This window comes from Betta splendens, chromosome 19, assembly GCF_900634795.4.
Source record: "Betta splendens chromosome 19, fBetSpl5.4, whole genome shotgun sequence".
Lineage (NCBI taxonomy): Eukaryota > Metazoa > Chordata > Actinopteri > Anabantiformes > Osphronemidae > Betta > Betta splendens.
Window position 1 is genome coordinate 808288 of NC_040898.2, and position 24131 is coordinate 832418.

Below are 24131 nucleotides of genomic sequence, written 5' to 3' on the forward strand. Positions count from 1 at the left end.
AAACATGATGCTAATGGCAATGAAAAGCCTTTTGGAAGTTAGTACACAAGCCCAGTAGTGTCGTCAAAGCACCTACCTGTTTTAAAATGCTGTCTCATCATGTTTGAGGCCCAGTGGTAATGGCTGCTTGTGTTTCTCCTCTAGGCCCAACACGGTGATGGTGAATTTCCAGAAGGGCGACAGTGTGGGTCTGAGGCTGGCGGGAGGAAATGACGTGGGCATCTTCATTGCTGGTGTTCAGGAGGGCAGTCCCGCAGAGGAGGAGGGTCTGCGCGTTGGAGACCAGATCCTGAAGGTAATCACTCAGACACAGCTGAGCATAGGGAGGATGCGTCAGCCAGACCCCGGACCCGGCGCTCACCGCTCGCTCCGTTTGTTGTCTTGAAGGTGAACAACGTGGACTTCCAAGGTGTGGTGAGGGAGGAAGCGGTGCTGTTCCTGTTGGAGATTCCTAAAGGGGAAGTGATCACCATCCTGGCCCAGAGCAAACCTGAGGGTAAGAGCTCCATGACAACCATTCCACTACTGCTACAGAATCTGCTGAACGACACATTTATTCTCCTCACAAGACAAACAAAGAAGTTTAAAAAAAGGGACTTGAAATGTGATCTGAAACTTTGCTGACAGTACGAGTAGAACACTGGTCTCCAGCAGATCTGCGTGTAGTCACTACCTTTGGGATCCAGACCAGTGTTCTCTGCCTCGCTGTCACTGACCTCAGACCCGTGGTCGCTTCCCTCTCTGATGGTGCAGTGTAATGATAGAGATACCAGCTTTCTCCCCCCAAGGCTTCGAAACCAGATCAGCCTAGTTTTGGGTCAGTCAACCGTGACACACATGGGCTCACCCACAGATCTGCTGTGGAACACGTCGGGGAGCACGAGCAACACAAACTGTGTTATATAATCTGCTGACTGGCCCCTCAGGCTTCACGGCTTTGGCCTTTTCATTGGGAAACGTCTATTTGTGAAGCACAAACCGACCTGATGTAAAAACTGAGTCTCTGCATGTTTCTCTCCACTGTGCTGAGAAACATGCAGAGGGTCGGGGGTGCTCCCTTCAACATGAAGGCTAATGGTGTGTGTTTGAAAGGTCACAGTGGTGACACTGACGCTGAGTCACACATCTGTGCAGCTTTTTGTCCTTCTTTTGTTCTAGTTGTATGACTTTGTCCCCGTTTGTAGCTTCAGGTTCTGAAGGTTCTTGGCAGAGTAGCGGTTATATATGAAGTTGTGTGTGTTATCAGAGCGATGGTGTAATTACAGCAGAGTCGGCGCGTGCAGCTGCTGCCCACAGCGCTGAGCTGGACTAGATAACAGTATGACTCTTGGTGCTTCTGGGTCAGCGCTTTGTCGGATCACACACATCAGATCATTATGCCCGGAGCTTCCACGCAGCCATCACACACGTGCATTGTGTATTGATTGCGTAATTAAAAGATTTGTGGTTGAGCTTTGTGTTTGTGTAACAATAATGTGAATGAATCAATGTTCCTTCGAGATTTAAAGTAACTGCACGTCTGTGTTTGTTCAGTGAATGAACTTTACTGACAGCTCTAAGTCTGAACATCTGCGTCTGTTCCACTGTAACTATTTGAGTATTATGTTTTAATACACATTCAAATTGTAAATATTCTGACTGTATTTTAATTTATTTTAGTTCTTATCATGCTTTTCATTTTATTCCTGGGCTCTGTCTGACTGAAGTCTGACTGAATGTGGCGTCTTTTAGAGCAGTGGAGGACAGAAACACTACAGTGTTGTGTTATTTCTTCACATCTTCTATCCGTGTGCGTAGTTTACAATGACATCCTGGTGTCGGGACGCGGAGACTCCTTTTTCATCCGGACCCACTTTGAATATGAGAAGGAGACTCCTCAGAGCCTGGCCTTCAGCCGTGGGGACATCTTCAAAGTGGTGGACACCCTGTACGACGGCAAGCTGGGGAACTGGCTGGCAGTGCGTGTGGACAAGGACAAGCAGCTGCTGGAGAAAGGCATCATTCCCAACAAGAGCAGGTACCGTGGCTCTGCTGCTGTTAGATGTATCCACCCACGGGTTCCCCCTGCCCACGCGCGCACGCACACACACACACACACGCACGCATGCACACGCACGCACGCACACACACACACACACACACACACACACACACACACACGCACACATGTCTGGTGGCCGTCATTAGCAGCCTGAGCACAGACCAGCTGCTCGTTGGGCTTCAGACGTTTTGTGCTCAGGTTTCAGGCTGAGACTGTTTGGGTGCTTAGCTGTCTGGTGCTACTGCTGATTTTGCCAAGAGCAAGTCATGACTGCAGCTGTGTCTTAGCTTTAGCTTTGCTTTTTCTATAACTTGGAACAGTAAGTAGACTGGTTCCATTCAAACACATTACTGTATGTGTTAAAGTAGGACACTCAACCCTAAGTTGCCTGGGATGTCACAATCAATAGGCCTTACAGGTATATTATATATAATTAAATTTACCAATCTGTAAAGCATATAGATATCTAACGCTTAACATGTTTCTCAGTTGAGTCTTAGTGGAAAGAAAGTAACAAAAAGAAAGACTTTTGTCCTAGAAATCCACTTTACATTGGGTGAAATCTGATCATCCCCAGATGATCCAGTCAGACAGATTCTTTAAAGGCCCAAACGGACAGGATGCAGTTTTTTTACCTCAGCAGGGACGTTTCATGGTGTAGCTTTGTTTCCTACCACTGATCCTGACCCACACAGCAGCAGGGCTGCGTGCTGAGCTCCACCTGGATGGTGGTGACTCTGCCTCAGACAAGGCAGACTCACCATGACTCAAGCCGAGCACAGCGGCCGTGGGGAGCGACGTCTCCCTGCTGTCTTCTATACAGCAGGCGTGTGTGAGGGACAGCCCTGGGTGAGGTGAGGGCATCGTACGGAGGTCGCAAATGCTACGATAAGGAGGAGCCTCCACTCAGAAAATCTGGGTTTGACGCGTTTTTATTAGTCTTAGTCACTGTGCTGTGCTAAATTAGTGCTGGCCGAGCTGCTTCTTCTGCGTTTTCAGTGCGCTGCTCTCATCAGTCTTTGTCGTCCGTGTCAGAGCCGAGCAGATGTCCAGTGTTCAGAGCTCTCATAAAGTGGTTGTGGGGGATCGGGCTGACTTCTGGCGCTTGCGAGGCCAGCGCTCCCTGAAGAGGAAAGACCTGAGGAAGAGCAGAGAGAACCTGAGCGGACAGACCCTGGCCACGCGCTTCCCAGCGTATGAGCGCGTGGTGCTTCGAGAAGGTGTGAGGCTTCACTCTCTAACGTGTGTGGGAACTGTAGCCACTGGGTTCGGTGTCTCTGGGAATAAGTGTCATGTAAGAGGTTTGACTTGTGGAAACAGATGCTTCATATAATGGGCATTCATCTACTGTAAGTGTAGCTGTCAGGATGTGTTGCCGCCCTGACTGACCCCTACTCACCCTCTTTGCCTGCAGCTGGCTTCCGGCGCCCTGTGGTGCTGTTCGGACCCATCGCTGACGCTGCTAACGACAGACTGGCCTCGGAGATGCCCGACCTGTTTGTTATTGCCAGTAGGTTTCAGCGGCCTCTGTGCATCTGCTTGATGTTTGTCCTGCTGCCCGTGAGGAGTCTAAATGACGGTGACACGATTCCCGTGCTCTCGCTTTAGAAACCGAGCCGAAGGACGCGGGTTCTGAGAAGTCCTCAGGTGTGGTGCGTCTGAACACGATCCGACAGATCATTGAGCAGGTACAGTAGCCACAGTGAGCATGTAAAGCACAACCATAAGAATAATGGTGTTTGACGAGTCCATTGTGTCCTTGTTCCTCACCCCCACAGGACAAGCACGCCCTGCTGGATGTAACGCCCAAGGCCGTGGACACGCTGAACTACACCCAGTGGTACCCCATTGTTATCTTCTTTAACCCAGACAGCAAACACGGCGTCAAGGCCATGAGGCAGAGGGTCATCCCCAGCTCCAACCGCAGCGCCCGCAAGCTCTACGAGCAGGCGGTCAAGCTGAGGAAGACCTGCGGCCACCTGTTCACCGGTAGATGAACCAGTCAGTGCCGTTGTGGGTGTCGTGTGCCCTGTACTGTACAGTTGGCTGAGTTTGGTTGGTTCTTTCTCCAGCCTCCATCGACCTGAACTCTTCAAATGACGCCTGGTACGGCAGCATCAAAGACACTGTGAGAGAGCAGCAGATGCAGCCGGTCTGGGTTTCTGATGGCAAGGTAAACACACACACACACACACACACACACACACACACACACACACACACACACACACACACACACACACACACACACACACACACACACACACACAGTGTTTGAGCTCTACATTCACTCTGCTTACAGGAGCAGCACTAGGTTCATGAGCTGGCAGCTGGCGCCAGCTGCCTTCAGCCCTTCTACATTTAGAAGCTGCTGTGTCGTCACATGCAGCCAATCAGCCTCTCACGCGGCTGCAGTGTGGAGTAAAGCTTTAATGAAGCTGCCCTCAGTGTTTGCACTGCGCTGTAACTACTGGACTGTTGGCTTTAGCTGGAGAACACGATGGTTCCCTCGGTTTCCGTCTCATGGGCTCATGCTGCGCAGCCTGACCTCCTGTCTTGTGCTCACTGTGTCCTTCTACTTCCTGCCAGTAGTGCTCTACAGCTCGGCTCTGTTTGTCTTTCTTTCTTTCTTCTCTCTTGTTCTCGTACTATCCGTCTGTCCATCCTTCCTTCCTGTACACCCAAGATCCATCATGTGTCTCTTCTAGCTGGAGGGAGTAGGGAGTGACCTGGACTGTCAGGACGTGGAGCGTCTGTCCTTCCTATCCGCCATGTCTGCCGACTACCTCAGCATGGACAGCCGGCTGACCTCCGACATGGACGACACTGCTGATGAGGGGGGGGGCTACACGGACAACGAGCCCGACGTGGAGATGATGCACATATCTGCCATCAGCCGCTCCTCTGAACCTGTCACAGCTGAGGAGGTCAGAGTAGAACACACGCACACGCACACATACTGCTGCTCTGTAATAACTCTTTGTTTTATTAAGCTCAAATTGTTCATTTGAATGAATCTTGGGAAGTAGATGTAGAAAATACCCTTCACTCTGCTGTACGTTAATCACATTAAGTGTGACACTGTTTTGTAAAACTATTCACCAAATTGATACAGTAGAGTAAGATCTGATGAAAAGCAGCAAATGCAGTGGAGGTGAAGCATGTTAGCTACCTGTCTACTACTGTTGTCATCATTCCTCCAGAGAAGCCACAGGCCATGAACACAACATGAGGCTTTTTTATCTCTTGGCATCCGCCGCCCGTCAGAATCTCTGACGGTGGACAAAAACGCTATTGTTTAAAACCAGCATATGCTGCATATCACAGGAAAGCTTAGACTCTCCTTTTTCCGACTGTATAAACCATTTCAAGAAACAACAACCACAGCGCAGTCACCAAACGCTCAAAAAACAATATCATAAGTCCATAAATTTCCATGACTTACTTTTGACGACTTCTGAGCTCCAAACGTTGCCCATTCACGTTGAGTGTGGTTTTATTCTGTCCGTTATGACTCAGCAAATGTAATCCAATGAAGCGTTTTCGGTCCAAAACACACGGTATATCCACAATGTTCAGTTTTTAGGGTTTATACATTTTAGAGTGAAGGCTAATATAGCATCACAGCATCGTTCTACAGATGTAAGCTTTCATTTGAGCCGTCCCTGGTGTCTGTAGGTTGATGCAGGCCACAGTTGTGACCTGCCCTGTTTCAGGGCCCAGGCGGACTTTGGGGGGGGCAAAATGAAATACTATAAATTTATAAGAAATAGGTCCCATATATTGGTTTTAGTACTTAGTACTTAGTATTTAATTTCTTCATATACTGTATAAATGCATTTGGCTTTATTATTTGCATCCTTTTTGTCATTTGGTGTGTTTGGCCAGAGATATTTGCATGTATTTACAAGGGAAAAATCCAGATCATTTCTTTGTGTTCTACAGTGTATAACTATTTAGCTCTTATAGCTACAGTGAATCTGACAGCTGGTGAAAACTACAGTGTTACCTTTCCAGAGAGCCCAACCACTTTCATATCTATATAGTGTTGAACAGCTTTTATTTGAATCTCTCCGTTTGTTCAGACTGGATTTTCATGGAACTAGTCTTTGAATGAAAAAGTGGATCCTCAGTAACTTTAGTATAATGCTTTTGCAACGTGGAGGACAGCTGATATTGTTCCTCATATCCTACCTTTTCTTTGAAGGCCTGCATCAACAGGAGCAATCAAAACCCATGTTTAGTTTTTCTATGAGCATCAAACAGCAAAGCACCTCAAACACTGTGAAACCATCCCATTCAGTGTGCATGTGGTCTACTATTAGAATTATGAATAGCTGCTGTCCATAACTCAGGTAAAGAATTATTTGAATACATGTTAAATGGAGTTAGGATTATTATGAAGTAAGTTGATTTAATTTCCTATCATTTACTCCCAAAAAGAGACACTACTATCCTACAAAACACATTACACTGAGGATGGATGGTGCTGCCCTGCGATGGACTGGCGACCCGTCCAGGGTGTACCCTGCCTCTCGCCCATAGCCAGCTGGGTTAGGCTCCAGCACCACCGTGACACCGTATTAGCGGCTTGGAAAATGGATGGATGGATGGATGGATGGATGGATGGTGCTGCCATCTGCAGTGCAGGCAGGAGATTACAGCTGCCATGACAACCAGTCACTACAGAGGCCTCAGCATGGTCATCAAATACAAATATACACGCTTTACCTCCGCACCGGTTACAAAGTGCTTACTGTCAGACTCAAGTGCTAAGAGGCGAGTCACTGAGTGAACGGTGTCACAGGAGGCTTGTTTACGCGAGAGAGAGATGGATGCCTGGACTGTCTGTCTGCTGATTCTTCATGTTTCCACTTTAATACACCAAATAAAGGAGGTTTTGACCAGCTCGCGTCGACTGTGATCACTGACGAGCACCGTCTTCAGCTGCGTGACCTTTCACTGAACGCGTCTGGAGACCCTCCTTTTGTTCAAGCGTTTCAGAGGCAGTTGGTGCCGCTCTCATCCAATCGAAGCTTGAAAGATTGGAAGCTAGTGTGTGTGCGTGTGTGTGTGTGTGCGTGTGTGCGTGTGTGTGCGCTCATGCCTCAGGTTGTGTCACCTGGCTTTTAAAGGCTTAGCTCCAGTGAATCAGACTGTGAGCTCACATGTCCCAGGACAAGTAGATATAATGTGTGTGTCAAGGAAGTTCTGTATGAACCATGTGGGTTTGTGTGTGTGTAGATATTGCGCAGATACAGTCCAGACATCAGGAGTCGCATGAGAAAGATGAGCAGCCGTGAAGTGCTCAACCGGTCCAGCCCTCCGGCCGTCTTCTCTCCAGACAACAAGGTGAGGCTCACACACTTCATGCGCCTGCTGGCGTTTCCGAAGCGTGACTTGTCTCCATTAAAAGCCACCTATGCAAATAAAAACACTGGCTGGTCAAAAATGCTTCAATGAGACTAAGACAACACCTAAGCCTCCTTCACTAGGTTACAGTTGCATTGAGCCTAGTATGAAGTCTTGAAGGGAGCTCAGACTGGACTGATTCTAGTGGAGCACAGCTGCTGCAGTGTAAAGGAGGTGCTTGGTGCTAGACAGTTGCTACTGGTAGCAGCTGTTTGGGTGGAACAGTACGGTGAACAATGTTTTAATGGTTCCCTTCATGCGCAGGTCAAACTGGTTCTGAGGGATGACCCAGTCCTCCCATCAGGCGCCATCCACCCACACCACCACCGGGGCCAACACAACCCTCCGCCTCCCAGTTGTGGCCGAAGCTACGAGTCCCCGTCCAGCAGCAGTCCTGCGAGCAGCAACAACGAACCCCCGCCGCCCGTCTCCCGCTTAGCCCCGCCCACGCCGCCAAGTCACCACCTCAACTCCTTCGGCAAACCGCGTTCCCTGGGAGGGCTCCAAGCCGCAACCCTGCCAAAGTGCAGGGAGCCTGGGGTTCAGGTACCTGCGGCTCCGCCCACTGGGTCCAGCACCAGAGGTGACGGCTCTGTGCAGGATCCATCCACGAGGTCCTTCCTGGGGAAGATTGAGGCCTTTGAGAAGATGGACCACTTCGCCCGATCCCAAAGGCTGCTTGAACTGCAGGAGGCCCACAATGCCAGGGTGTGTCCCATTAGTCAACTAGTGTCACATTGAGCGTCAGTCAGGAGACGTCAGGGACCAGGATGTTGTGGTGTTTGACAGAGCGCTCACTGTGTCTGTAGCTGCTGACAGTGTAACAATACGGATAAACACCATTACACGTCATTGTCAGTTACACTGGCTTCATGTGAAAGGTTCAACAGACAGGCCTGCTTCATTATCAGTGGTTAGCAACACCATGAGTGTGTGAAGTCACCAGGGTACGTGTAGCCACACAGTCAAACCACATGTCAGCATATCGCAGCACACACATGGCTGGAACGTCCATTCAGTCCCTGCTTTATCTAAGGAGGCGCAGGAAGGAGGCCATGATGTGGAGCTCTACTGGAAGTCTGGAAAGTTCATTAGATTCTGCAGTGTTTTCTAAATAAAACTCATGATGCACCTTAATCATGTTAATCTGTGTTTCCAGTTGGAAATTTCCCAGAAGCACCCTGACATCTACGCGGTACCTCTGAAGACGGCCAAGCTGGATCACGCTCGTCCTCAGCCCATTGGGTAGGCTTCTTTTAGAAGATAAAAAATTAACGTTGGCAGTTCATTCTCCAAACATCTTCTTGACAAACCTGGAGGGGTAGAAAATAAAGGATATACTATGTTTCAGGGTTGTTATGCAAATAAGTTTGAATTGTTAACTAATATTTGTTTAAAGATGCTATCAACATAAAATTATTATGAGTTGGTCTTTGCCAACTCAACTAAAAACTAAACTAATTGAACTCAGATCAGCTCCAAACGGCACGTCTGCCAAACAGAGAGCATCGCTCAGTGGAGACGTCGGTCCTTTTCCTTCAAAAACCGGTGGACCTCTGAACTCAGAGGAGCTCCATGCTGCAGCTGCTTTATTCTCTAAGTGAAGAGCAGGTCCCGTGTTCAGCATCCACGTCAGTTAAGAACGCTCGTAGTCCAGTTGTGTTTAGCGTTCTACAGTGCTCATCACTGCTCAGAGCCTCTTGGTGGATGATACAGTGCATTCTGGCTGCCTCACCTCGCTCTGCTGCACCTTGGCACAGACCAAGGAGGCTGTTCTTGTTCCTGTCGTAGCTGGCGCTCCATCTGCTGTGACTCCACATACAGTAACTTGTCCCATTTAACTCCTATCTGCACTTGACACAGTTTCAAAACTGTCTCTGTTGCATTTCTTTAGTGTTTGGAAAAGTTTGCTTTCCTTTTCTTTTTTAAGGAACTGCCTTGATCAACTCAACAGCTTCACCTAGAGTTCAAACCAAACAGTGCAATAACAGCAGGTTTCATGTACAGCCCATATTCTGGTATATTTTTAGAAGAAGTTTAATTGGGTCAATTAAAGCTGGATCACGGGCTGCTGTTGGCCGTAGTTTGTTCCCCCTGCATTAGACATGTGTAACACGTGCAGCTGAAGTGTGTGGAGTTCCAAGCCATCTGACTCCAGCTCCCATCAGTTCTGCTGCACATTACAGTCAACCTCTGGAGGCATGAGTCTCCTCCACTCTGTTATCACTACATCTGCAGCCCGTCTGGGTTTCTGATGGCAGGAAGACGAACAGATCATTTTATACATTGACAAAGCCAGTGTAAGACATAGTTAAAGCTGTAAAGCACCATGCAGCGATAGAGGCCATGTGAAGCACAGACGCCTACAGTCGTTGGTGCAGGAGAGGACTTGTTGCTAATCTTCACATCATTAGTCTTCAGGCCTGACTCCAACCTGAACCAGGCGCTAAACAGGAAGTGTCCAGGACTCAGCAGGTCTGTTTTTGTGTCCTTGCAGTTCCAGCTCCCTCCCTGAACTCCAGACTCCTCCGTCCTCCAGGGACACGTGTCCTTTTTACTCCAGTGAGAAGGTGACGGAGGACGGAGCAGCGCCAGGATTCTACACCTCCAACTCCCACCAGTACGAGGACACGGAGCTCTAGGTCCAGCGCTGCTTCTGGACATGTCCAGTTTACACATCATTCCATCCTGCTCTGCACAAGTCAGCTGCTGACTCCCGCTTCTTTGATAATGACAAAACTATAACGTCTTCAAGGAAGTGGAATCAATCTGTAATATCCTTATCCTGGATAAGAACACACTGTCTTTGTGTCTTGTATGTGTTTGTCTCTCTCTTTTGGAGTCACCATTTCAAATGGTGTGAACTTTGCGATCAGGAACAAATTGTTTTCTTGCCTATGCAAATCTTCACTTTGTGCACAGCAACTCTAACCTATTGCCACGAGTTTTGCCCTCACAGAAACCTCAAACAGTAGTCGCTTTACCACATTTGTTTTACCTTAAGCTCCTATTATTGCCAGCTGCAATTTACAAAGGTTTTCTACATATATCTAAATAATATGAATTATATATATATATAAATAATATAAATTTAATATGAATTATATATATATAATATACTATTTATTATCACTACATTGAGTGTGTCAAGTGTTTATACTGTCTTTGCATTCCTTTCAATATGAAAATGCCTGTGTATACATACAGTATGTATCTATCTATCTATCTATGTATCTATCTATATACTGTATATATATAGATGTGCGTGTATCTGTAGACATGCACACCTATATCTGTATTCTATCTAGTAAGAGTTTTTTAAAGTGCCTTTTACTTTGGTACTCATGAGGTTTGGCTCGTCTCTCCTCTGCCCCTCAGCCATCCAGCTGGACTGAAACCTCTGCTGCTGTCAAGCCTAAAGGAAACCAGGGAACCAGTGACACCACAACCTTAATGCTGCCCCACATACTGTACTGTCTGCTGTCCCTTAGCCCCCGCTGCAGTACACACTCTTACGCTACTGTAATCTGCTCTGTGGAAGGAAGAGCAAACCCTGTTTAACTGCTGGAATTCAGTTAAGACACTCGTGGCACCTATTTGAAATGTCAAACTAAATTAGAGTATAGGCCGGTGATTCAGACCCAGTCTGAACATACCACAGCCCATCACCTGCGTCCGGGGCTGGGTTGGACCATCCATGAAGACCCTGTCACTCCAGCCTGGCATAATAAATGAATCGTCCTGAGAGCTCAAGTCGTTTATGACAAGTCAAACTTTAGGCAGTTTGTTTAGCTACAGTAGAAAACCTTCACAAGTGAACCTGAACCATAAGGTGAAACCTTCACCGTCACTGGGAACTGTGGTCCAGTCAGTGGCTCTGCTGCCAGACTTGTACTGGAAGCGCACTGAGAGAAGCTGAGCCCTAGAAAGAAAGCACCTCATCTTTTACTTGGTGTTTCTGTGGAACTTGTGGACTAAGGTTCACTCAGCTGCATTTAGCACTACGACATCCGATCCATTATGCAGATGCACTTCCTGGTGCGACTGCGTCTCAAGATGCCTCGTTATTATTTTTAGCCATTTTGGTGCTGAGCAGTGGCCAGTGTTTGATGACATGCATGGGCTTCTCCTCAGTCTGTCTATCACTGCCTATGCTAACAGCCAAATGTGGTTGCTAAGAACCCGACCTTTTCTTATCCTCAACAAATCCCATGTTGCAAAACTGAATGTATCCAACGAACCAGTCCTACGTCACACGAAACCCGTACTGCTCTGTGCCATAGTGCATCTAGAACCCGTCACAGTCTCCCTCTGCCCCTGAGTCACAGCTGAAAACCCTCATTGAAGCACTTTGTCCTCCTTTTTGAGTGGTTTATGTTGGAAGCCATAAAGAAGTGGGCCTGTTTTATTGATTTGTGCCACAGAGAAGCATATTGCTGGGTTTTAATGTTCTAATGTTTAAAATTTAAAAGCCTGTTGATGCTGAGCAGTCAGAGACAGGACGCCTGATGTCTGTACATCTCCACACAAGCCGATGGAGGAGGGGAAAACGTAATGATCTGTCAGGATTCTTTATGATCTATCAGTCATCTAAACGGTGGCGCAAAACAAAGGCTTCTATAGAAATAGGACTAATTATTGTGTTTCTAATGACATCTGTTGTTGTCACAAGCTGAGCAGCCGCAGGTTGAGTAGTTAAACAGTCATTAAGAACGTATGAACAAGTGTTTCCATCCACTCTGCTTCAAATATGCAATAACTGTTGGAAAGCTGTGGGTCCGGCCCGACCCAGCTTTAGCTGAGTGTCGGTTCTGGGCTCCACCTTCAAAGCAGCTGATTGTAAATGTCCACACGCTTTACCTCCGCACCGGTTACAAAGTGCTTACTGTCAGACTCAAGTGCTAAGAGGCGAGTCACTGAGTGAACGGTGTCACAGGAGGCTTGTTTACGCGAGAGAGAGATGGATGCCTGGACTGTCTGTCTGCTGATTCTTCATGTTTCCACTTTAATACACCAAATAAAGGAGGTTTTGACCAGCTCGCGTCGGCTGTGATCACTGACGAGCACCGTCTTCAGCTGCGTGACCTTTCACTGAACGCGTCTGGAGACCCTTCTTTTGTTCAAGCGTTTCAGAGGCAGTTGGTGCCGCTCTCATCCAATCGAAGCTTGAAAGATTGGAAGCTAGTGTGTGTGTGTGTGTGTGTGTGTGTGTGTGTGCGTGCATCCAGTAGGTAAACTCCCTCCCAGGCTGGATGTGACGGCTCAGTGTTGGGGGTTCAGACACTTGATGTAGTGGTGGTGACACAAATGAGGACGACGGACGCATGCAGACGCCTCCAGAGGGGCTTCACAGGAACACGTCGTGATGGTGTTTGTGTGCGTGCATGTGTGTGTGTCTGTCTGTGTCTGTGTGTGTATGTATGTGTCTGTGTGCATGCTGTGGAGTTCTGATTTGTACCATGCAGCTATTGCACCCGACTCAGTTTATTCTCCTTTAGTTTCATGTCTTTGAGCGGTTTCCAAGTAAATTCCATCATTTCATTCATTTAGCAGTTCCCATAAGTTCCATGCGACGGTAGCTCTCATACCGTTTCCTTTCCCACGGTGAGTCTCAGTTACCGTAAAGACCGCATGAATCCCGCACGTACACTTGTGACGCTGGTTCTCAGGCATCCAGACGAGCCTTCAGCCACTGCAGTGGCGCTGATTTGGACCCTGGATCACCGCTTCTGTCCGGCTGCGGCGGACGGTGGACACGTGCCGGGCAACATCTGGCCAGTGGTTTTGCTGGGATTGTGACAGGGCCCAGCAGAACGCTGGTGCTGCTGGCCTGTTCGTTCGTCTCCGGGTTTGGACTTTTTTTAGCTCCCTCCGTCCCTCCCCCGCCAGACCTCACGTCCCGCTTGTCAAGTATGTGAACGCGATCCGCGGCCTGCGTCTTATTTCGGGCTGGTCTCCGGCGAGGCTCGGTTCCGCCCTCCATGTCGCTCCCGGTGGTGCTGCCGGGCTCCTGCTGCGCCGTCATCGGGACCTCGCACCTCGCGGATCCCACGCACCGACGCCGAGCGCGCGGCCCGCCCGCGCCCCGGGCCGCGGGCGGCGTCCGGCGGCTGCCGCCGCGGCGGCCGCTGCTGTGGCTGGGCTTGTTGCAGCTGCTGCTCGGCGGCTCCATCGTGGCGCTGTCCTTCGAGGCGCTGTCCCTCAGCAGCCTGGCCTCCGTCAGGAACGCGTGTCCCTTCTGGGCAGGCTGCTCGGTAAGTGTCACATTAATGTCAGTTACCGAGCCACGTATCATCAGAGCTATTTTCTCACTTCTGCTGGAACGTCCAGTCTTCCTTGCCTGTCATGCGCTCTTCCATTAAATGACCAGGTCACTCAGCTTATGATCACATCATTGGTTCACACCTGTCACAGCATCTACTGACGCCATCCTCAGTCCAGACCTGCAGCGTTCTCCTCCGGTTCTGCTGGGCCTGTGCTGGTTCTAATCTGCCACAGTCACGACCCACACAGGGCTTATTCATTGCATTCCTATCATTTTGCTTGTGTCAAGCTGTCAAAGCTGCAGTGTGAGCTTGTTGCAAAGGCAGTTACACCACAACGATTGTTCACAGGAAACACGATGTCTGTGAAATGGACAGAGAAGAAACAAAGACGCTACTCAGTTACTGGTCCAGTCCAAGCGCTGCTGAACCACCTTATTTTATCAAACTTCATTTCACTGCCTCAAACCTGCTTTGTGTGTTTGCAGGTGGTTCTGTTGGGAGCCGTAGGCCTCACAGCATTGAGACGACCCATGCCCGTGTTGGTGAGAGATGTGCCTTCATTTCTTCTGCTGCACTTGTTCTCTGGCACGTGATCAAGCAAATCAGACCTAAATGAAAAAAAGCATATGTAAACACATTCTCCCTCAGGGTGGGTTCCCTCAAACCCGGGTTGTGTTAGGAAGTCAGTCAGAACGTAGCACAGCTCCTGTTTCCTGATGTCATGAGATGCCACCAATTCACAACAAGTCACGTTACAAGAAAAAGGAATTACAAAAAACAAACGTACAAACAAACAATATAACACACACACACACACACACACAGGATGCAGGATGACTGGAACACGGTAGGCTGATCTGGTAGAGAAGTGGCTGGAGCAGAGGAACGACAAGAAGACCATCCATGCGTCAGTGCCTCCAGCAGATGTGGGTTGTTGACCCTCAAAGAAAGCTAAAAGTTGAGGAGGAAGAAGGTGGACCGTAAGTCTACTGACAAACCATTACCGTTCATGACTCTGAACCAGGCCCCAGCATCCAGCCCTGAGCCTGATGGACCACTCAATACAGCGGGCCTGGGGGTGCGTAACCAGCTCAGGGCTCCTCGCCAGACACGACACCTCCACCTCTGGAGCCTGTGAGACTGGGCCTCGAGTCCGAGCAGGCGATAAACAATGTGTTTTAAGGAGCATCCACGCACGACGTTGAGATGTAATTTCACGTATATAGGAAATATGTAATGGAGTAGAGAGAGAATCTGGATATGAGAGCACGACTCATTCTTTTATCCTGTCTGCATCAGTCAGACATGAACACAGGCCTCATATGCGTGAACTGAAATGATCTGTCTGATCTAATCTCATGTCGGTGTTGGACCCACACTACATTTCAAGTTCTAGTTGTCCAGTTTACCTTTGTTTGATCACTCCATATTTTATCGAAGTTTGCTCCATCCAACCATAATAATCCACCCTCCCTTCCTTCTTCCATTCCACCCCTGCACCCCATCCCTCCATCTCCAGGTCAATGTGTTTTTCCTGCTGTCTGTGGTGTGTGTGCTCCTTAATGTGGCTGGAATCCTGCTGTGCAGCCAAGGCGCCCAGCTGGTGTCCAGTATGGACATCTGCCAAGCGGTGAGGCTGCTACCTGTGTTCTCTGGGCTTCAAATCTACGGGAACGACACCTGGCGAGTGTCATGCATGTTAAGCCATTTTATAACTGACTAGAAAAGCAATCAGTTTATGGTGGTTAGCAGAGATTTTCACTAAAATAAATCATCTGTATTTTATGATGTTTGAAAGTAGTTCATGAGAAACAGCTCAGATTACTTTATGGTGTATTTCATCCTTTTTCAGTAACACAATATTGTAAATTATTGTGAAAGTTAAATTGATTATGGTTGAGGATGAGCTGACTGAGATCAGCTAATGGTGTCGTTGTTGCTAATGTTACAAACAAGCACAATTAATGACCAGGTAAGCTACTGTATGACAATAATAAGAAGACTGGTCACAACGTTAAATAATACCAGGGTGAGTGTTATTCTACTTCTGTGTGTCGGAAGGAACAAATGCCTTCAGAACAGAGGGAAATAACCACAGGTCAAATGAGGAAAGGATACGACTTTACAACAGAAGTGTTTTCCTGAAATAGTTAAGGGCGATGCCAGGGGGACGCGTGTGACCCAGGGAACATGCTTTTTTGCTGCAGGTAGTTTTTAAAGAGAGCATCATCTCACCATGAGATGACACACGTCCTAACAGTTTGTGTTGTTGATGTCCAGTCAGTTCGCTTGTTGATGCGACTGTAGATCTTTGTTGGTGATCAGCTGATCGAAGCATCCTCCATCGCCAACGGTCAAGAGCTGCTCTCTCTCAGCCGTGAGCACAACAAGATGTACATGTTTTGAGCCCTTCTGAACAGACAGGGGTAGATGTTGGCTGATGAAGCACACTGCTGAAGTAATTAATCAAAAAAAAAAATATCAAGGCCAAAAAAGTGAGGAGAAGTAGGGACTGAAGGATCGTCTGCAGGTCTGCTTCCTAATCATGGGGAGCTTTCTGCATCCCCCCAGCAGCCCCCCTGAACTGTTGAGGCAAAATCGTCTCAGTTGCCCTCAGGATGCACACAATCAGAGCTCCGGCATGTGGTCTCACACCGAGGACACGCTTGCATGGTGCTCAACAAAAAGGACAAGGACCTAAATCTGGTCCTTAAACTAAAAACTGAATTTGATTATGTTCTTTTTGTACATACAGTGCTGTCACCTGACTGAGTCAGTGATTAGTGAAACTGAAAGCTGCAAAAAGACAACAAGTGGAAAAAGAAAATGTAAAATCATTGTGAGCAGCTCCCAGGAACAACAAGGGCTGTGAAGAGTCAGACCTGAGTAAGGACGAGGGTTTTTCTCCTGCTACTGACACAGACACATCGGACTACAACTCGTCACAGTCACAGTCAAGTGTGGAACGTGTTAAACTGTTTTTACTGAGAACAAAGTACATGAAGCGTCAGAAAGTTGAGGACTATTTTTTTACACCATGGAGATGGTGGTGGATTTCCGCAGACGGCAGCCTGCTGTCTTCACACCGATGCACATCCAGGGAATGGACATTGAGAGAGTGGACTCTTATAAATACATGGGTGTTTATCTGAACAATAAACTGGACTGGCCTGGAACAACGTAATGGACAGAGCAGCTCGATCCACAGCAAGAGACATCCTGGAGGAGCCTGGTGACATCAGGAGGAGGCTGTGGAGTTCTTCAGGAACTGTTATCACAGTGAGTGTGCTGAGGACGAGGAGGGTTGCACTCCTTTTGTGGGGATCTTCCTCAGGTGCCTGAGGAGGTCAACAATGCCCTGGACATGAGCATTTCTCTGCAGGAGCTGTCTACGGCCTCTCAGAGTATGAAAGAAGGGAGCGCTCCAGGCTGGAGTTCTACCAAACGTTCTGGTGTGACCTGGTGTGATATTCTCTTTGTTGTCGATGAGAGTGTGACAGAGAACTCCCTGCCTCTCAGCTGCAGACAGTCCGACCTGATGTTACTATGAAGAAGGGAGACCTTTAGGAAATCAACAACTGGCGCCCTGTGTCACTGCTGTGTATGGACTATAAGATGCTGTCCAAGGCTCTGGTCAACACGCACCCTGTCTGTTGAACCTTATGTAAAATCTGGTCCTCTTTATCAGCCTATGCAGATGATGTTGTTGTTCTTGTCAGAACACAACAAATGTAAAACATTTTAATGAAGTATCCTCACCCAAAGTGAGGTGGAGCAAACGTGAGGCCGTCGCAGTTGGAAGCTTCCTGGGGGCCTCCTCTGGAAGACTGAGGGAGGTGTTCCTCCTGGCAGTGAGGAGCACATCGTGAAGAACTAGGGTGGGGTTGTAGAGAAGGTGGAGGGAAGAAGTGGAGATGGTTTTTGCCACCGACATCCTACAGGGGGAGGACCCTCATCATAAACAATGTGGTGGCCAGTGGGCTCTGGCATCACCTGGCCTGGAGCCGCCTCCTGACCCCCTGAAGTTGCTCCAGTTCAAAGTGGTAAATTTCTTCTGGGACCGACTTCACTGGCTGCCCCGTGTTTTGTTACTGCCTAAGGATCAAGGAGGCCAGGGCTTAATTCACCTGTGTACCAGGGTCTCACTCTTCAGACTACACTTCACCCAGAGGTTCCTATGTGGCCCAGATCTAGTCTGGAGATTTGTGCCCTCTGCCATTTTAAAAAGGGCTGAACATCTTAACCTGGACAGTTTTTAAAACCACAGTTTTACCTGCTTTTTATCCAAGTAGTTTCAGGACCTGAGTACTCGGCTCGAGACAGTTTCTCTCCACTGGCTGCTGGTGGAGCCACTGGTTCACAAGGCTCAGCTGGAGGTTCAGGACAGTTCCATTCCTGGACTGACTCACTCTCTGGTTGCTGCTGGTCTAACGTTGTGGCACCTTGTGGATATAGCTGGTCCTGGATGTACAGGCTGTGACCTGCACCTTGGGCTTCAGATCAGAGTTCTTAGGAAGTTCCTGAAACTGCTGTTGAGGAAATTGACTGCTGATGCTGCAGGATTAATATAGTGGTGCTGAGAGTCCGAATGAGGGGGTATTCTTTTCCTTGGCTTTTAGAGACCCTGACAACAAGTTTGACTTGTACACACTGACTGGGAAAAGTTGGTATAGCTGCTGTGTCAAGGTGCTGAACATGAGCAACATGACCAGCTGAGCAGGGTGGTGGACCTGGTCTGGAGAAGGAGACCTGACTCAGTGGGCAGGGTCCTCGACAAGCCACCCCTGAATAAAAGGACTAAGGACCTGAAGTGGAGGATTCTGCATAGAGCCGTGAAGTCCTTCATTGTGAAGATCAACACAGGTGGTCCCAGCACATGTGCACACTGTAGTGAGGCAGAAAGGGTGTTCCACTGTTTTATGGCTTGTACACGACTGACTGTGCTTTTTAACTTATCTGGTGCTTTTAATGGTTTTAATGAACCGTGGAGTGTTTTTATCTTTGGTGCTGGCTACAGCGGAACAGACTCTGCTTCTCTAAGTGGCAGCTTCTTGACTGTCCAGGCCAAATTGCCATTTACGAGACCAGAGAGGTGAAGGACTCGGGTGGTTTCTGTGTTCCGGGTCTTGGACAGGGCCAGAGTGTGGGTGGATTTTACCTCCAATAACCTGCTTCGTTTTGTACATCAATGGTGCTACCAGGACGTCACCTTTTCCTTAAAGCAGATGATGTCCTACCTATTTATTTGTCATCGTAGTTTTTGACAAATATAGTTTGTTGAAAAATGAACTCTCTGTCTCTTTCTCTCAGAGTGAGGAGGGAGATGTATGTTACTGCTGCCGCATGTCCCGCGCCTCCAGATGTGCTACTAAGATCAAGCTGCTGAAGCTCCACCCTGGAAACTCCTGCAGCTCCACGAGGGTCCAGCTCAAGGTTTGCACCTCAGCCCATCAGTGATCACCTGGTGCAGAACTGTGCATATAAAAGAAAGGCGCAGATTGACGAGAACAGAGAACAAGCGTCTATTAGGAACAAGAGTCCCATGGACTCTACTGTAACTCTTGTTTTTCCTTCCTGCAGAATGTGTTGTTTGTGCTGTGTGCTCTGAACGCTCTGACCTTAGCGGTGTGCTTTATGGCAGCTGCCCTCAGATATCTGCACATCTTCTACACAGAGACTCCTTCTTCCTCTCCCTGTATGGTATGATCACACACACAGAAATGTATGACAGGAGCATTTCTTAATATCAAAAACAACTGTGTCCAGGTCAGTGTAATCAGCGTTCCACACGGGAATCACTACTGAAGGACCTCAATGTGAGATGGAAGGAAAGATGATGGAATGCAGGATTATTAAGGCTCATTATACTGTATATATTAAGTCCCATCAGCTGACATTCATCACACTGACATACAGTCCAACCAGGTCCAGAGTATCTGAGCTCATCTGTGACTGCCTGGTGTAACTTCCGGTCCAACACTTCACAGCGCCACAACCTGGGAACATGTTACTTTGCTAGAGGTCAAACCTCCAATAGTTTTGCACACACGCAAATTCACACAGCAAACAGGAAGTCACCATCAGCTGGCCTCGCCTACTGTGCCACAGCCTGGGGTCCTGTAAGGAGCCAAGCGTGACCCAACCTGTGTTTATGTGGTGAAGCCAGAAAAAGTAGAAATGGGCAGAGACATTTTTCTTTTGCAGTCCAAATTAAACTCCCAATCGGATCATTCAGATCAATCAAAAAGAAACAGAAGAAAACACTAACCCTGATGACTGATTCCTGATTCCAGCTGATGATTGATTCCTACGCTCACATTGACATCAGTCTCATAACATCATGTGCTATAACGGTTTAGAGACGTAGATTTTAGCTGAACTGTTGTTGGACTCAAAGGCCTGAAGCCTTTGGGCCTAAGCCCTCAGCTGGCAGACATCCACTGTTTGCTATGAGATGTGGTGTGTGCTTTGTGACAGGACGAGCCCAGGACCCCGGCTGAGGAGCGGGAGGAGCCTGCTCAGATCCCAGATCCAGAGGAGTTTGTGGCTCCTGCGCCTCCTCCTTCCTACTTCTCCACCTTCTCCTCATCCACGCCTCGCTTCGCTTACCAGTAATCAACCTGTGTTTGCTTCTATTAAGACTTGTTGATCTTCTCATTTTTCTTATGCTGGTTGTGATTACTTTAAGTTTTGACAGCGGCTTCGGACGTTATCACGCCGTTCAATGGTCATTATCAGTGGTTATCAGCCCATACCCATATCAGGCTCGGATGATTCAACCAGCAGAGTCAGTAGCGGCGCTGTTGAGCGGTTGTTGTTCAGATTGGAGGATCGAAGTTTTTGATTTTGATTTATTAGCGAGCATAACTTAGCAAGTAGCTAGCTGTATTGTGTTAGCTAACTGTAACCTCAACCCCCCACCCGTTATCCAGCCCTAACCCTAACCACAATAACGTCCGAAGCTGCTAAATGTAGCAATTTAGCTAGCTGTTAGCTGTTAGCTGTTAGCTGTTAGCGAGTAGGCAGAGCAGGCACCTACTGGCCCATACGAATGCGCTGATAAGTTCTGATCAGCCCATTCGTTATGGCTGATAACATCCGAAGCGGGTGGTTGTGATGTGATGCTGTGTCTTTGCAGAATGTTCTACAGGCCTGGAACCAAAGGGGCAGAGGTGTGTCCGCTGGACCCTCCTCCTCCCTACGAAGCTGTCACACAGGTACAGAGAACACAGATGAGGTGGAAATCAGGCCTGTCACAGTACTTCAGTAGCTCCCATCACTAGTCTCTGCAGACAGGTTCAAAGTGTGCAACGAAGCTGGACGAGCCTGACACGGTCCAGTACTGCTCATTAGACACAGACTGGGCTTCTCATGGAGAACAGAGCAGGCTGTTACAGATGCTCTGCATCACTGGCATAAGTTTGTCAAGAACCAATATACTGTATTGTGTTAGGCCTAGTTGCAGTGAGCGTGTCTGTATTTGTGTAGTAGCAGCTTTAAGTCAGGGCACCTCCAGCATTAAATGACCAAACCGCTCTGTGATGATTTGCACTCATTGCAGGAGGCTGAGTTCACTGTGGGCCCAACCGCGACTTCTTCAGGAGCCTCTGTTCCAGGTGAGACCGTCTAAAAGGCCCGACTTTGGTCCAGGTTGGTGTGATCCACAGAACTGTAGTGAGCTCACAGCTGTCGTCTACAGCGGCTACTGGGCTGCAGCTACAGTGGGAAGTAGAGGTACAGTCCCTGGTGGAACATTAACGACGGGTCCTCTTCACTAACGAGGCCGGTGAGCTACAGGAGCTTTAGTGAAGCCATCAGCATGTGTGGGACACTTACACACACATACATGTGTATGTTTGTCATTCTGTGCTGTTGCCAGGTCCCGTACGAGCCAAGCATCAGCCCTCGGTGCCCACAGTAGAGCAGCAGCTCATACAGTGCTCAGTGTAGAGCATCAGTCTGACCATTATCTCCCCCAGGGCATCGCTCCTAACCATGTGAAATCACGTGTCAACACTAAAGTTCAGGGCTTTCAAAATTAAAGCAGCCTTTTAATTTTGAAAGCAGCACAGAAATACACTGACTGGTTTTAAAGTTGTTATTCCAAAATGTCTTGAATAAATGTATCCACTATTTAAACGCATCCCAATCAATCAAATATGCAAATACTGTAAATTACACATTTATTCAAATATTGTGAATCATGACCTAGTCTCAATCACCCGTGGCGTCAGATGTGAGCTGATGTGAACAACACAGATTCTTGGGTTTAAACTCAAACAAATGGTGATAAAGGGCTAAAACACACTGTAATGACTATATCTGATCGCGTCCCTGCATGCTGTCACCAGGAAACGTTCAGACCAAGCTGCAGCCTCCCCCTCCTCCCCCTCCTCCTCCTCAGCAGCTCACACCAATACTAAATTGTGGCCGGCGAGTGGGGAGCTGCCGCTCCAGCAGCGACCCGGTGCTGATGGACCTCACGGCTAAAGGTGAGTTTGAGAGTTAACTGTTGTTAAGTCAGACCCATAATTCAGTTTGAACCGAGTTTACGTATATTCCACCAATTCATTAATGCATCACAATAAACCTGACAAGAAAAACGCATAAAGGCAATGTGTGAATGGTTCGACATTAAGTTCTGTTATCAACTGGTTTTTAGACACTGATGAACCATCATTAGTTTTGATACCTTAAATGATTCATTAGAGTTTTACCAGTTAACAGGCGGTTTGAGACCCTGACCTGTCCTCCTCCCTCTGATGTAGTGTGGAGCAGCTGTGGTGCTCCCCACGCTTCGCCTCCTCAAACCACAGACTCTTCCACCCAGACCTCCCAGTCCACGCTGACTGCCCAGAACCAGACCCAGGCCCAGGCCCAGAACCAGGCCCAGGGTGGGGTCACACTCAGACGAGGCAGCAGGACGCCGCGCCGGCCCCGGCCCTCGTCCATGGTGGACTACCAGAGCTACAGACACACACAGCAACTGGTTAGAAGGATCCTGGAGCAGCCGGCCGCTCAGGGCCTGGCCCCTGAGGTCCAGGAGCTGGTGGACAGCATACGAAGCGTCCTTCAGTCAGACCAGGAGCACATGGATGAGGCTGTGTGCTGCGCCAGTTACATAGAACAGGTAGGAGCTTACGCCTCAACAGGTCTGAAAGCATCCAGTGCACTCAGGGCGTGTGATTTCTGCCTTCTTTCAGGTGTTCACCGAGTCACCGATGGGTCCCGTTCATCCCGATTCCCAGCAGCAGCCAGGACACAGAGCTTTGCATACGTTCCCTGGGCTCCTGAGGAGAAGACCTGTCCTGCTGCATCTGAGGAGCTGTGGGGACCTTAGCTCGTTCACCTGTTCCTCACCCGAGGTTCTGGAACGTGGTGGAAATCGTAGGGCTGGGTCAAGGGCAGGTTCCCACTGGGATCAGACCGCCCGCCCCCACAGCCTGATTGGAGTCTTCAAAGAGACGATACTGTAAAGAAGCACAGCTGGAGTCTGAACCATCATGGGTTGAAGGGTCTGTGTGTATGATGTGTGTGAATACAAAAAGCCACAAACATTGTTTTCTAGGCTCAAATCTGACATTTGAGACGCTTGCATTCGTTCATGTGACCTTTAATGTCAGTATTTAATGGTCCCATGAGGAACCATGTGTACCACTGTACTAACGAGCTTTGTTTATAGAACATTTATACAACTTGTATGTTAAACTACATGCTTGTCTGTGTGTTGTTTCGTAGAACAGTTCTGCCTTAGGACACCTCCCCTTTGTCGGGGCCTCACTGCTGAGCTACAGGGATCCACAGTTGACTGTACTAATCAGCTCACCACTGAGTCTTAGAAAACTCTCCCAGATGCTGTCATGTTGGTGAGAACAGCTTGAACACAACCTAATGAGCGTGGGATTTCCTGGTTCCTTTCTGCAGAAAATCGCACAAACTGACAGAAGTAAAACCACGTAGAACAAATATTCACTCAGCTTCAATCACTTTATCCTCATATTCTGAAACTTGTCCCAGCTGTTGTTTAAGCAAGAGGCCAACGACGTGTCTAGATTAAAGTCTGGATCAGTAACTGGACAGGGCCTGACCCAACTGAGATGAAGGATGTGGTCTCCTGCATGTGCAGCGGTGCAGAAGCAATGAATGTTTCAGTTGAGATCACAACTGAACTTCATTTGTTCAGATTGTGTTTCTTTCTTTATTATTAGGGTTTAATTCAGTGACCACGGAGCCTCCCTGTCATACATCACACAGACAGCTGGGAGCACAAACAGTCCAGTAGGAACTCCCTCAAACAGAATGAGCCTCCAGCAGGACAGGGCTGCATCTGCCCAGATGTGGGATTCGCCCACCAGCCGACGAAATCCGAGCTTCGCACATCTGGACCTCTGGACTGACGCTGAGGTTATTTT

At 48.4% G+C, this 24131-nt stretch overlaps 2 protein-coding genes across 5 annotated transcripts in view; both read left to right on the forward strand.

The window, feature by feature from the left end:
- Positions 1-12489, forward strand: part of LOC114846296 (tight junction protein ZO-2-like) — a 47547-nt gene extending 35058 nt beyond the window's left edge. For all 3 annotated transcript variants that reach the window (XM_055504703.1, XM_055504704.1, XM_029135132.3), the window contains exons 11-23: positions 145-295; positions 388-496; positions 1798-2017; positions 3077-3261; positions 3456-3551; positions 3650-3729; positions 3820-4030; positions 4114-4214; positions 4750-4968; positions 7286-7393; positions 7718-8161; positions 8613-8698; positions 9951-12489. In XM_055504703.1, the coding sequence (XP_055360678.1) occupies positions 145-295; positions 388-496; positions 1798-2017; positions 3077-3261; positions 3456-3551; positions 3650-3729; positions 3820-4030; positions 4114-4214; positions 4750-4968; positions 7286-7393; positions 7718-8161; positions 8613-8698; positions 9951-10095 (2155 nt within the window). In that variant the 3' untranslated portion in view covers positions 10096-12489. The remainder of the gene's footprint in view (positions 1-144; positions 296-387; positions 497-1797; positions 2018-3076; positions 3262-3455; positions 3552-3649; positions 3730-3819; positions 4031-4113; positions 4215-4749; positions 4969-7285; positions 7394-7717; positions 8162-8612; positions 8699-9950) is intronic.
- A 138-nt stretch (positions 12490-12627) lies between these two features.
- On the forward strand, positions 12628-23430 carry fam189a2 (family with sequence similarity 189 member A2). 2 transcript variants are annotated; one of them, XM_029135136.3, is made up of 11 exons: positions 12628-13707; positions 14205-14261; positions 15239-15349; positions 19030-19152; positions 19300-19419; positions 20197-20330; positions 20858-20936; positions 21281-21335; positions 22071-22211; positions 22488-22849; positions 22923-23430. In XM_029135136.3, exons 1-11 carry the CDS (start codon positions 13435-13437, stop codon positions 23193-23195), a joined length of 1728 nt encoding a protein of 575 aa, XP_028990969.1. In that variant the 5' UTR covers positions 12628-13434; the 3' UTR covers positions 23196-23430. The 2 variants fall into 2 exon arrangements, with proteins under 2 accessions (XP_028990969.1, XP_028990970.1); XM_029135137.3 differs by lacking the exon at positions 15239-15349.
- The last annotated feature ends 701 nt before the right edge of the window (positions 23431-24131 follow it).